Source organism: Haliaeetus leucocephalus, unplaced genomic scaffold (assembly GCF_000737465.1).
Source record: "Haliaeetus leucocephalus isolate CR32 unplaced genomic scaffold, Haliaeetus_leucocephalus-4.0 Scaffold140, whole genome shotgun sequence".
Lineage (NCBI taxonomy): Eukaryota > Metazoa > Chordata > Aves > Accipitriformes > Accipitridae > Haliaeetus > Haliaeetus leucocephalus.
In genome coordinates, this window is record NW_010972576.1 from 7,658,284 (window position 1) to 7,672,873 (window position 14,590).

Consider the following 14,590-nt stretch of genomic DNA (forward strand, 5'->3'; position numbering starts at 1 on the left):
AATCCTTTGCTCCCCTCCTCCACCCCAGAAACACTTTCCAAAAAGTAATTTGTACCCACCAAAATCTTGGGTTTATATATTAATAAAAGCAAAATTGTGAGAACAATTCAGTATTTGCTTCCCTTTATGTCAAAACAGGATGCCTTAATGCTTGGAAATACTAAATTCTACTCTCCATCAAAATGAAATTTCACTGAACTCTCACATATGCTGAGTTCTTGGGGTTTTGTGCAAGAGCATTTTCAAACAGAAGACCTCAGTCTCTAAAGGTTTTCCTCACCGATCTAATTATAAGCAGTGTCCATTAACATGAGGGCAGCTGTGCATTTCTAGTACTTTTTTTCTTTATCATCCTTATAGGTTGATGGTGTTAATGCTGTTAAGACTGTTGTTGTGTAATTGATTTTTCCTCAGAGATGTACTTAAAAGTTTAAAAACAGTTCTAGTGGTTGGAAGGATGTCTTTATTCCACAAAGCCAAAGTGAGCTCACACTAAATGCCAACCCTCTGTGTTCTCTGTAACAGATTTCCTCATCCCAAAGTAGCTGCTGGCTTACCACTGGAATACAGACATCCTCCCCATGCTTAGGGTAACTAGGTATTTTTTCATTCAGAGAATGTTATGATCCTTAGCAAGGAGATGCACCCAGCATTCAATCAAAACCAAACCTTGCTCAGGAGGAAAAACAAAAAGAGAGGGGGACAAAAAAAAAAGAGGGGGGGAAAGAGAAAAGCTTTGAACACAGTGTAAGGTATGCACAAATGCTTCAGAAGTTTCATCTTCATTTTTTCTTTTCATTTCCCAGAAATATTCCAGGGCTGGATTGCACAGTATTCCAGGGGTACAGTGCTTTGAAAAGTGGTTAGCTGTGTAAATTAGCAGTCTGTATAAAAACATCTGAAAGTGACAACCATTAAGTCACAATATGATTTCTGTTTTATAACCAGACGTTTTTGTGGCTAATAAACAGGATTTATCCTGCATGTAGTTTGGGAAACAAATGAGTTTTGTATGTACGTACTTGCCACTTCATACAGTTGAATTTGCGCAATTTCATCCGCTTCCAAGCTTAGGTTTCCTGCCTTACATGTCGTGCATAATACAGTACATGGCAATAGAAACCTTTTTAAGTTTTATATGCAAGAAGAATTAATTTTTATGTATCTGTTTTGGCACCACAGACTGAATATGAATTCTTTCACAACAACAGGCCAAAGTTTAAAATGCCAGTTAAATTACAGGACCAAACATTTCAACCAACTCGTTAATTACATCCTTTTCTTCTGCAGCTAAGAAATTAGCTCCTTCAGAAAAGTCAAATATCAAATATGCATGAAGCAGATGAGCAAAAATCTTACTTGCTTATTTATTGCAATAATTTCTTTCAAAATTTTTTTAGAGCTATACAGAATAAAAACAATCCTGACTTTACTACTATGAATTAGCTTGGTAACAGTAAGAAATCCGATTTATTATTTTTATTTCTGCAGCAAAATTTTAGGATGCTTCTGAAGTCTGTATTAAATGGAGTAATAATAAAGAATTTAATTGGATTTGTATGTGCACTGATCGAAGTGGACTGGACAGTCTCTGACTTGATTACTAATTATCTTTTCATGAAGCTTAAACAAAAACAAAACACAACTAATTTCCACATAGCCAGAACATTACAATTCACCTCCTGACATACTTCCCTTTAGATAACAGAACAACTAGCACACAGTGTTTTCTACTATAAATTGCTTGCAGTTATGATAACGAAAGCCAAAGCCATCTCTTAGAAAAAACACACCTCTTCCACCACCATCACCCCACCACCTAATTAGGGAATGCCCTTGAGAACTAATTGCCTCTCTGAGCCTCCCACTGGGGCTTTAGATTGACAGGTAGTTTTCCATTTACTGAAGATTTTCCATCCCTTCCAAACTATAAAGATGCTAATAACCTCCACAAAATATTCTGAAACACAGGTTTGCACTCTGACAACAAACAGAACTATTGGCCTCATGGCATCAGTTGTATCTGGTGGGTAGGATGTCCCTGTTCATTAACCATGATATATTACATGGTGTGGATCAACATCAGAGATGCTTATTGCTGGGCACAGCCAAACCTTTCATTTCTGTACTTTCAAGAACAGAGACAGATATCAGATCATAAGGTCTTGAGAAATTACCCTAATTGAAGGCACAGAGACACTGAACAACATGAGGCAGCAAAACCCATTTACTGAGCCATGAAATTCCTTGTCCTTGTGAAATGGGAGAAAGAAAATATGGCTTTCCTCCCTCAACTTCTTTTCCAGTGAAAAAGCAAGGGAAGGAACTCAAGCCCTTCTCCCAATACAATCCAAAAATCAAAACTAGTTTGTTAATTCTCCTGCTGCTGACATTTATTTAATGGATTTCAGCTTTATTTTTAAAAAGTACTATTACAATTAATGGTGAATTTAGAAACTGACATGCATACACAGTATTCCATGCACTCTGTACATTTTTCAGGACAAGTGTACCTCTGCTATCCATGACCGTATTACTTCAAATAAAACAGCTTTTCAACTAGAGAGCAAAAATAGTCTTGAGTCACAACAACCAATTGCTTGGAGCGTTCCTCCTCCTTTTGTCCACCTGCTACACAATTTTTCAATTTGCTTCAATCACTAAGGTTTACTCAGCTGGTACTGACCATCAGAGAAAACATTAGAGCACCAGAGCTGTTTATGCTACCATGCAGACAAGCATCAAGTGTACCAAAGCCCTAAGCTTATGTACATGCCTAATTTTGTGAAGTACAAGCTGTCCCGTGGAAGTCAAGACGACCAAGCGCGGTCTTTTTTATTCAGTCAGATTAAAGAGAGTGGCACGAAGCTAAGCATATGCTTCGGTCTCTGCAGCATCCTGAGACGAGACAAACGAGCTTGTCATTAACAGGAACAGCAGAGTGCCAGATTTTCAAAGGCAATTCAGGAACCTGTATTCAAGCACTATTTCCAGGTATGTCCAGCTACCAACACACTTGTGATTTTCAAGCACAGCACATGAATATCTTTTGAAAATTTTGCCCAATGCAGCGGAGAGAAGGGGAAAGGAGTAAAAGAAGAATGAAGGCTAAGGGGAAGGTGCTTTCAAGGCAGAATCAAAGGCATTCACTTTTTTATTTTGGGAGCCTGCCAGAAGCCATGTGAAGCAGACAGCACCCCAGCAGAGGTCTGTGAAAGAAGCCTAGCTAGATGAGCAGCCAGGAAGGGCTTGAAACCAGGGATGAGATGGTGGTTTCTGGGCTGAGGAAGGGAACAAAACCAGCAGCCTCAGGCCACGTCTGGGCTCAGCAGCCAGAGGACACAGAGCACAGTGTGACACAGGCAGAGGGCCAAGGAAGCCAGCAAGGGCAGTGTGGCACCTCAGAACTGAGCTAGGGACTCTAAGGACAGGAAGTCTCTCTAAAAATGTTAATTAGCTAGAAACAGGAGCCTCAACAGTGTAGGAGGCACAGACATATTTGCAAGGGTGTTTTCAGTCTCATTTAATTTCAGTATACACCCACAGATCACAAGAAGAGGGACATATTTTCCAGTGGTTCATCCTATTTCTGAACATATTGAGTTTCTCTGACATGCTACAGACACGATCTAATTCTGCAATCCATCCCTCTTCATGCTACTCCTTCCCCCTGCAGAACATGCTGTCTGAACATCACTAAAGGTATGGATGCCTGTAGACAGGTGCGTGTAATTGCTTTGTTCATGCCTCAAATGGTCTGACCCCAAACAACTCCAGCCTGGAAGCACTGAAACCGTATCAGCATAGTGCCATGCCCTAGCTAATTATCTCTGCTGTGAGGCGAGGAAGAGAGTCTGAGGCTCAGTGTCATGCTACCACGTCTGCATAGCTTTCAGCTGCCTTGCATACTACAAGCTTGGAGAGCAGACAGAAAAGCTTGCATCTGTCTGCAGCTATCAACACGCCCTAGGAAGTCAATCTTCGACACATAGGCAGCAGGTTGTACATTGCAGTACCACTGCGCCCATGGGGCTGTTGGAGGAATCAAAGCATTTCTTTCCACCTCCACAATCTATGGGAAATGGGACTCTGGTCTCTCTCTGCCAAGAAGCAATCTGCTTCAGACAAGATCCTGCCCCAGAGGAAAAAAAAAAAAAAAAAAATAAAGCCTTGCTGCCATCAGTAGCAGAAATGCTGGAAGTCCTTATCATAAGAAGGTTGTCATCACAATCCAACTTGAGACCCCTTGCGCTGCATCATTATGGCACTTTGCAGAGCTGTATTTATGCTTCATTCCAACACATTGGGATCAGAGCACTCTCACTTCTTTTGCAGCTCTGCTGAGTGTCATCATCTGCACAAGAAATCCAGTCCCAGGAGTTTTTACTGCGTAACAAACATCTTCTGCATGTGGAAACCCGAAGTTATTTCTCTAGTTTGGAACTAGTCCTGATAACACAAAAATTACAATAAAAGCAAAAAGAAAAGGTTAAAAAGATGCCACAAGAGCCTGGACAACCACAGACATCTAGTGAATCTGATTTGCTGCACTGCTGCAGTTACCGTGGTTAAAGGGTCAGCTCTCATCTATTCATTTTCACACTCATTTATTCATTTTCACAGTCACTGTTCAGGTTGAAATTGGACCTCTAAAATCCCCCAACACAACCTATATTTTTGGTTCTGCTTGTTCATGTAACTCAAACAGCTGCTGGCTAGTAAGCATTCCCTAAACTGACCTGCTGATCCAGAAGGGAGCTGCTCTTTCTCCTCCACCACCTCCGATCCCTCCCCCTGAAACTAGCAGGGCTGTTGACAGACACCAGATAAAACCTTGCCAGCCATGGCAGGTTGTGAGCAGGAGGAGGTATGTGAGCTAAAACTCACATATAGCTGCTGCCCACTGAAAAATATAAATCGTCTAGGATTGAGCATTGTCAAGAAGCCAGAGTGATCAAATAGCATTCAACTGAATTAGACCGAGTACCAAAGGAAGACAGGACCCCACATTTCACTGTACCACCTGCTGGAGGAGGGAATGCAACAACGACAAAAAAGAAATTCACATAAGGAAAAAGCTTTCAGTATGCTAAAAAGGAAAAGTACAATAGCAACCTGTCTTGCTGAAAGCAAGTGACCTGTGAAAGGGTATAAGAGCTGTGCATATAGTTCCTAGTATGTACAAATGTCTTAAGAGTCAGTGATCATGATATAAAAGATAAGGAATGAAAAGCCAGAAGGAATAAACAAGCTCAAGCAGGGATTGCTGTATGGGAGCTGCTGATTTCTTCCAGATGAGGTTTCTGAAAGAAACTTTCACCACTCTGTAAGCACGGCCTGTTTTGCACAGGCAGGCAGAGATCTGCTCTGCAGTGAAGCCTCAGTCACAAAAGAGATTGTGATGGACATTTTTTACCCTAGGACTCCCTGCAAGGAGCAGCCTTCATATTTGTCAGGCGCTGGGGGAGGCTGGCCAATGCAAAGATCACTATCAGCATGTCCCTGGCCTGCACTTGCTACACACATCTCCGATCAACATCGTTTACAGAGGGAGGCCCTCCTCAGTTCCCACTGCCACTGCCCTTCTCCAAGGGCAGAGAGAGAAGATCAGGACACACCAAATGGCCTTTAGGATACGCTACGTTATGTTTTCTGGAACTGAATAGTCTTGGCATTATGCTGAATATTTATATAAACAGCAATGCGTCAGGATTTGGGGGCAGCACGCAGATCTCCATTTCACACGACATTCCACAGGCTGCAGACAGCATGCCAAACCAGCTGCATGGACTTCCTGAACTACCAGTGGGTCAGGTTCTCTCTTTTTCGTAAAAAGGCAGATTATTTACTCTTTCGTTTGGTAGCAAAGACTATATGTGGAATTAAAAAGGGTTACAGCTACAGGTAAAATTTGTAATTTTCAGCCCAGCTATTTTTAACTAGACAAATTGCTCCCTAGCAATCTTTATAGGAAGTAAAGTAACTGTGTGTTATTCTCAGGCCAAGATCTCAGCTGGCTTAAAAAAATGCCGATACCAATCCCTGAAAATATTCCAAAGGAACACTAACAGAATCCCCCAAAAACATTTCCCATGCAAAGCTTCAACAGGAGGGAATACAGAGGTTGTAACAGAGCTTGTAACTGCCTTCACTGTAGACATGCAGCTAAGTGGCTCCAGATTCAAAGCTATTTTTTAATAACCTGTTGGCCCAGAAACAGCTTGACCTACTTTCTTCATAGTTTACAAAAAGAACACCCATGCACGCGCCCTCTTGGTACCATTTTGCAACGAATACCCTTGTACATACTTTGATAAGTGAATAGATAACTCCCCTAATCCTGCATAGCTGGTTGATCATTTAACTGTAAACAAAGGCCCATCTACCATTTAAGCTAATCTGAACCCGATGAAAGTCATCAGTGTCTTTCATAGCAACTCATTTACGCTGCATTTTCTAGGGCATGAAAAAACCCTCAGTTTTCTTCAAACTTTAAAAAAACCTTCCGCCCGCTGTAACAGCCAACCTGTCATTTTTCAGACAGGATTTTTTTTTTCCTGATCAAAACTATAACGGGACTATAACTGGAGCTTATTGTGCAATACAGGCAAACTTAGCTATGAGGACACATCACGCTTGGACTGACTTTTGCAGAACTGGGTTCATAAGTTATATCAGTAACTTTTTTTTGAAACAAGAAAGCTTGGTGGGTAAACCTGCTAAGTAAGGATATTTATCGCATTTCCATAGAAAGTACTGGGGGAATTTTGCATTTCCTGTGGGAAGCAGGAATGAATGAAACTTTCCACAAACAGCACTGTTCACAAAGCACATTATTAGTTCCTGGTGCAATACGCCAATATGACCTTTGTGGGGACAGGGATGTAGAACAGCAAAGGTGTGACAAAATTTCCATTTAAACAGTGATTTATGAAAAAGAACATAATTAAATACAGCTCATGAGTCAGACCTAGTGAAATCTAAAAGACCCAAAAAAAAGGACAGCTATGACCAGAAAAAAGGGACTTTCCAAAACAATGGCACCTTCCTACACAACACTTCCTGAACCCTATCCTTGGGCCCCAGACAACTTCACTAAATGAGAAAGGTATTTTACACAGCCCACATACAACCTGAATACAGCTGAAATGCCTGCACTCAGGGAAAGGCACAGAGATCTCCTCTAGTCTGTACACCCCCAAACAGGAAAGAAAGGAAAAACACAGTCGTGTTCTCCGTCCTCCAGGCAACGGCTAAACTTCACCTCCACTGCAGGCAAGAAAAGCAGAAGAGAGACCCTCAGGACAAGAGTGTGAGAACTTTGCAGCATCTTCCGCTAGGGATGCCATGTCAGAGCACACATTCCTGCTCTGCATCATGCATCGCATTTGCCCGCTTTACTGTTGTCCTGGGTTCAGCTGGGATAGAGTTAATTTTTACAGGAACCTGGGAGGTGGGGGGCATAGCCGGGGCAGCTGACCTGAACTGGCCAAGGAGCTATTCCATACCATGTGACATCATGCTCAGTATATAAAGGGGGAGCGGGCCGGGGGGTGGGCTCTTCTTTTCGGTGGGGGAAGTGGCAGAGCGTCGGGTCCCGGGTGGTGAGCAGTTGCACTGTGCATCACTCTTTTTGTATACTTTTTCATTAGTACCGTTGTTGTTGTTGCAATTTCTTTGTGTTGTTCCAGTAAACTGCCTTTATCTCAACCCTCGAGGTTCCAGGTTTGGGTTTTTTTTCTCTCCTCCGTCTTCCCCCCATCCCACCGGAGGGGGGCGGGAGGAGTGAGCGAGCGGCCGCGTGGTCCTTTGTTACCGGCTGGGCTGAAACCACGACAACTGTAAAGAGCACACCTCTAGTAACATTTACCCACTCACTTTGCAGCTTCTTAGGAAGAGAGCAAGAAGAGGCATCGACTGCCTGCAGCAAGAGAAGAGAACGGCCACTGACCTACACGGTCAAGGAACAGGGCCAACCACCACCTACTCCATGTAACAACAAGGACTGTCTGATACAGATTACTTAGATTGAGAAATCATTTGACAGAGAGTTGTGCAACTTTCAGCTTTCTAAAGCAGAAGTGATGTTCTTTCTTATGGTTCATCCACCACTTGGAGGGGGGGCAGGGGGAGTGGGGTGGGCATGGGGAAGAAAGAAATTAAAAAAAGAAGTCTTCCAGGTTGCATGCTATGGCGAGGAATAAAAGGTAAAGTCTGCTGTTACTTGCAAACTGGCTCATTTTTTGTTGGGGAATCACATCACTTAGAAAATAGGAACTTAGACAATATATGCTTTGGGCCCAATGGATATTCAATTTGATTAGCCGATGAAGTTATAACTTTTCAGAGTCCATTAGAATGAAATTGCCAGAAATCACCCTAGCAAAAGAGAAGCAAACCTGTGTTCTAAAGAGACTGCAACTATTGTCTACAAGGTTGTTCAAAAAAACCAGCTGACCATTTCCATTTATATTCAGCAGATATAACTGGATTAGAAATCATAAATAGTCTAGACTTTACCAAACACACATGAAACAATTTTCTGTCTCTTCTAACAGAACTGTGCAGCTGTGAACACTCTGGGAGCAGGTGAGAGCTAAAGTCAAAGGAAATGCAGAATGAAGTAGGCAAACTAAGAAAAAAGAGTATTGGTTACGCTCACTGCACAACCAATTATCCAGAAAGAAAGCGCATTGGAGGATGGAGATTTTACCTCTCACTTACCCTGGTAAAGCTGAATGAACCTGGGATGTAAGGCAGAGGTGATAATCCCATCTGGCAGCTCTCTCAAAAATAATTTCAACAGACTGGCTGCTGAGTACACATCACCATCTTTAACAAGTTCCACCTCTTCTCCACGCTCGTACTGCAGACGCAACTGTTCTACCATTTTCATGCTGCCGTTTACCCTGAAGAGGCCTTCCTGTGTCATACCTGTAATTATATATTGCATATGAGATTGATCTGAACTAAGACATCCCACTAATGTGATGAAACAGATATCCTACTGTGAATAATACACTTGCAGTAATACAATGGAGGGCAATTAATACAACATAGTTTAAAAAACCCCCCACTGTTTTCCCTTCAGAAACCCCCTCTAGTCAAGTAATTGGATTATGATAATTAACACACTAGTGACCAGATCTGAAGCCTTGGGATACTCTTTGAGAACCCACAAAACCCAGTGGCATTGCTGTAACCTCAAACCATGCAGAAATCGAGACAGACGCATTTTGCATTGGTATATTTCAACACAAAAGGATCCAGATTCTACAAAACAGTTCTGTTGTTTCACTTTTGCAAGTAGCCTGTTACCTTGAGTGGGACTCTGCCAAATTCACACATGTGACTACTTCCAGCTTCACGTTTTAGCGTAACAGCTTCTTACCTGTGAGCATCACGAAGCACAAACATCTGAGTATGTGCTGATTGCAGCACTAACTCCATAACGAGGTCTACAACTTTATGATAGCAGAAAATCTCAGTGAGCAAATGTATATTTTGGACAGCATGAAGCCCAAGTATTTCACAAAGAAAAAGAAAATGTATCAATTACTTCAGGCCAGACACCCCACACCCAGTTAAGGAGATGCAGAAAGAAGGTTTCCATGAAGGAAGACAGATGAATCATACTGTATCAAACATCACCTTCTAGGCATATGCTGAGATTCAAAACCTTCAGTAAAGTGCCTAAAGGTGAACTCAGTAAATTAATCTTTCTCTAGACCACTTTCACCACAAAAATTCTGACTTTTCTGTGTCCATAAACCTGCTTATTCTCCTTCGGAAGCATAACACTGAAAGGATCAAAGTATATATGGTTTTCATCAGTTCAGAGTAAACATCACAAAACAGCAATCTGACAGAATGCTTCCAGTCCAAGAAATCAATACTGATGCAGCCGAATTTGCAGAGAGAAATAATCTTTTATTGGACCAGAAGACAAAATGATCTGGTAAGGGAAAAAAAGAAATGGACAAGCACTCAAGCATTTTACTTGACTAATATAAGATACTGCTTACAGATCTTGTATTCCTGTATTCACAACAAAACGCATTCTTATGTGGCATGCTGTACTGCCATCTTGGGGGCAGCAGAAAACACCACATCTCAATAATGATTTTCATTTCTGCAGCACTAGGTGAGCAAAGGACACAGTCCCCACACAGACAGAACTTCCTTTCCTCTTCCTCAAGTCATTTATGGAAATAAAGAGAGGCTAGAACGTACTGGTAACAGTAATCAGATACTACTAAATTCAGCATAGGAAAACTTGGCTTCATCTATAAATTTGAAAATAGGCAGCTTAATGCGAATTTAGTTCAAGGATGTAGCTACCCAACAGTCAGCTCAGCTTTTTCAAATGGGTAGTCAGTTCCTCATGAGCTAGAAGAGAGACTCTGAAAAGGTCTGGCTTTAAAAAGCCCTACAGTATCTATTAAAACATCTTCGCAGAATAGGAGTTGTAAGACAATACGGAACAAACAGTAACCACGATTCACACAACACTCTGCCTCCTAATACTTTGAATTCATACCTGGGACTCTGTTAAAAATGCCTTCACAGTTAACTTCACCATTATTTCACAAAACAATCCTTAGGCAAGCACAGAACACCCATTTCAAGAACTTCCCATGTAAGAGGTCATCTTTGAGATCTTGCTTGCACTTTTGAGAAAGAGAATGGATTGTATCTTTATTAGGGCTGGATAATCACCTTGGCATTCAGAAGCCTAGCTACTCTTGCTGCAGAGTAGAGGAATTGGCTTGTTTAGTTCATATTTGGGACACAGTTGTACAGCATTCAGATCTTTTTATGGAATACAGGGCACAGCCCACAACTTGTAGTCAAGAGTGTTTCTCAGCTTCTGGTTTTGATTAAACCTTAAATGATGCAAAAACTTTTTCCATCCTTGCTCTTTCTGTGTTCTAGCAGAACACTTTAAGGCAAGTGGATCAAGCAAGATGCTGCTGTATAAAGGCAGGATCACGTTTTAAATTTGCACTGTGCCTTATTCCAAACTAACTTTCAAGCCATGTTTGCATCTATCAGCTTCTGAGCGTCTATCAAGATACAGACAAGGAATCTAAGGCTCTGCAATTGGATTATCATTACTGAGTAGCTAAAAGAAAAACTTTGCGGTACAACCAGATGCAGCTTATTACAAGATGAAATTACCTCCATAAAATCTTTTCCGTTGCTTAACAACTGCCACAAAATATATCTGTGCACCAGTGGTGCTCTAGATTACTGCAAAGAGATGTATTTCAACAACAGGAACTAAAATCCTATTAAATGAAAGCAAAGAAAAGCTAAGAATTGGACACCTACTTCCTCAAGGTGATTCATAGTAACTGGAATCTATCTGAAAACCTGTAAAAACATGTATACCTATTCAGTAATGTTCTCTGATGAGGGGCGTGTGTGCACGTGAGTATCTCTATATAGATACTTATGTCTTCTAACTGTCAGAAAGTGCTGAAGACAAATGTTTTGCAACTAGAAAAAGACAGAAACCTTCACAAATGGAATACGTTCAATTTATAAACTGAACAGCTTGTTTATGACAATGTGCTGCTTCATAACACTATAGTTTACCTTTATAAATATCCTATTAAAAAGTAAGTTCAGCATCAAGGCAGAAAAAAAAAAGAAGCAAACCACATACAGTAATATTCTTTGCCTGTGGTTAGTGCTGCAACCTTATTTAGCCCCCATACCACAAAAAAAGATGGATCCCTCCCTTTGAAGAGTCTTACATAAAGAGTGCTACTAAGAAAAAGTGACTCCATTAAGCTTACCATGCTGGGTGAGGTACTCGACTATATTCCACACAACTATTGGGATGCCATTCTTGCTCAGTCCCTGCTGCTGGAGCTCCAGAAGGCTCACACCAAACACCTTTGGACAGGTCGTGTCCCTCTGCTTGTTCAGTGGAAGTGCAGCTATCTTTTTCATGTCCTCCTTCAATCTCACAGTTGATTTGCTTTGCTTAAAGGAGCAGAAGAAAAAAACTGCATTAGTCACATTTGTTGCAGAAGGCTGCATAGTCACAACGTAAGCACATCCATCAAAACTGGCTTCTACGCTCCAGAATAAGGTTTTTGTCTTACTTCCTTTTAATCCACATGAAAATCTCTGTGAAATAGGAAAATAAAAATGAACAGAGAAAAAACCAGAAAAGTAAGTAACAGGAAAAGAGTGTAAGTAGTCTGTAGTTAAGGTAAGGGAGAAAGACACACTTTTGTATGCAAGCTTGTTACTAGAGTAACAATCAGGAATGACAGGAGACTGCTGTTGTAACTCATGCAGTTCACATGGGTTACAAAAGCAACTGGACAAACATGAACATGAAAAATCCCAACACACCACCATTAGTTCAGGTTGTCTCCAGGATGCCTGTCACAGTCTGGGAGAATACTCTGGGTAAGGTTCGCTGTACTCTTCTTCCAGATGCTGTTCCCTAGGGATTCATTTTGGCCACTGTCAGGCGAGATGAATCCTTACGGAAGATTTTACATTATGTTTAGTATCTGTTAAGTCTGAAATTTAATTACCGAGGTTTTAAGGTTAGAAAGCGACTATGTAATCTAATCACACATAATAAGGAGGGTGGAAAAAACACTCCACAATAAACCCTTAATTGCATACATCCCATAGGTTTTTCCAGAGGCACAACATTCTCCCAAGTGTTGAGTTGCAGTGACAGAGAAAACATGAGAGCATAGCCAATAAAACCCAAGGGAATAACATAATATAGGATTAATTTATAGAATCAATAATAGGCAGAAATCTGAATCAGCATACAGTGTTGCATGTTTGGAAAGACAGCTCAGGGCGCAGCAGAAGTATCACTCACCACAGCTGTGATTTCCATACTACCTAAGCATTATTTCACTAATACGGACAAACACAGTACAACTCGGCAAACCTCACTCAAAAAACCCCAACCAACTAAACAAAAAACCCCTAAGTTTTTCTACTGATGAATTTCCTCATGTTTCTGACATCACACTGCATGAACCAGGGACCACTGCTACCATGGAGTTCAATCGATTTGTTTAAGAAGTCCACCGCTAGCATGATGCTTAAAAATGAGCTTATTCCTCCCATGTTCTATTAACAAACAGGTAGTAGAAACCTTACACATAGAAAACATTGTACAGTAACACAAAGAAGTGCTCAGACCCTTGTCTAGGTCTTGGTGCTTGACTAGGTTAAAACAGATTTTAGCAAGGCATACACCTTTTATTTTAAACAAACCCTTGAAATCTCTTCATTTGTGAGACAGTATTTTTACTGCAGTCTGTAAGCAACATGAACACCTACACTGGACATGACTGTCCTTCTTCAGATATCTGGCAGTTTACTTCACTCACTTTCTGTGTTTTTCCCATTAAACACAACTATTAGGAACACGTGTGTGTTCTATAGTCCCAGGTTCTATGCAACACTGATCTTTACAAAAGATGTTGCTTGTATAAATGTCACAAATATGTTTTATTATCTGTGAAACAGAATTGCAATATATAAATAAAAACAGCATTATTGTGACCACCTTATAAGTACATACGATAAACTGTACATGCATCAGTGTTTGAACTAAAATTTAACTGACTTATTAAAATACCCCATCTCTTTTAGAAAGAGATGTTCCCATTCAGGATTAAATTAATAATATATGACTTTCACTCCAGGCAGACACATGCCACTGCAAAAATCACATAGCCTGGGTTAAAATTCAAAAGATAGCAAAAATCCTTTCAGCAGTTTCTGAGCAGCTGTGATGCTCAGAGAGCTTTTCCAACTAAGGCCTCCAATTAGCTTCACAATCTTGCTCAATTACAGGTTTCCAGCCTGTTTCCATTTCAGCATTCAAAAACCTGAGTCACAGAGCTGGATTTACTTGGGGAAACTTACGATTTAAATTTGCAAGGGAACTAAGAGACATTTCCCATGCCCACAGGAACAGCAGAGGAAATTTTTGAGATTGTTTCAGGATCTGGAGAGGAAGCACTAACTAGGAACAAAAAATTACGCATAATTATCCAAAATATACATCTACCCCAAATCAAAATGAAATCGCCCCCTCAAAACAGCTCTGAAACAAAGAGTTCAATGTTGTATGATCTTATAGATGGAAGATCTGATTTTACACAGGGAAAATTTGTCCAAATATTAATGCGACTGTTACTGATCACCAACACTGGAAAGGGCAACTTAATCATCTCTGCACGACACCGTGTGAAGTGCCGCCCAGACAACATGCCTGGAGTTGAGAAAAGCTATTTATATGCCACAGGGACGCACTTTTTCAGCTCATCCAACAACCTTCAACACAGGGAATGATACAGTACAGTTGCTCGCTGGCTTAAAAAAAAATTAAAAAAGGAAAAAAAAGAAAAAAGCCTGGAATCGCCTTTATTAATCTTCGCCTTTCCCAAAGGAGCAGCAGCTGCCGAGAGGAGAGAAGGAGAGCGCTCGGGACAAGGAAAAGGCACCGGGCCTAGGCCGGCCCCTCTTCCCCCCCGCCCCGCAAGGGACCCCGGCGGAGGGCGGGAGGGAGGCGGCAGCCGCCACCCCCCCC

The 14,590-nt window shown here is 41.2% G+C and overlaps 1 protein-coding gene across 2 annotated transcripts in view; it reads right to left on the reverse strand.

The window, feature by feature from the left end:
• The window catches only part of FAM13A (family with sequence similarity 13, member A), a 130,828-nt gene extending 118,867 nt beyond the window's left edge, over positions 1-11,961 (reverse strand). Inside the window, exons 1-2 of one of the 2 annotated variants that reach the window (XM_010586154.1) lie at positions 11,805-11,961; positions 8,725-8,934 (exon numbers count right to left, since the gene is read on the reverse strand). In XM_010586154.1, the coding sequence (XP_010584456.1) occupies positions 8,725-8,934; positions 11,805-11,961 (367 nt within the window). Of the gene's footprint in view, positions 1-7,878; positions 7,922-8,724; positions 8,935-11,804 lie in introns of those variants that run through there. The other variant, XM_010586155.1, reaches the window with a different exon arrangement.
• Between the last annotated feature and the right edge of the window lie 2,629 nt (positions 11,962-14,590).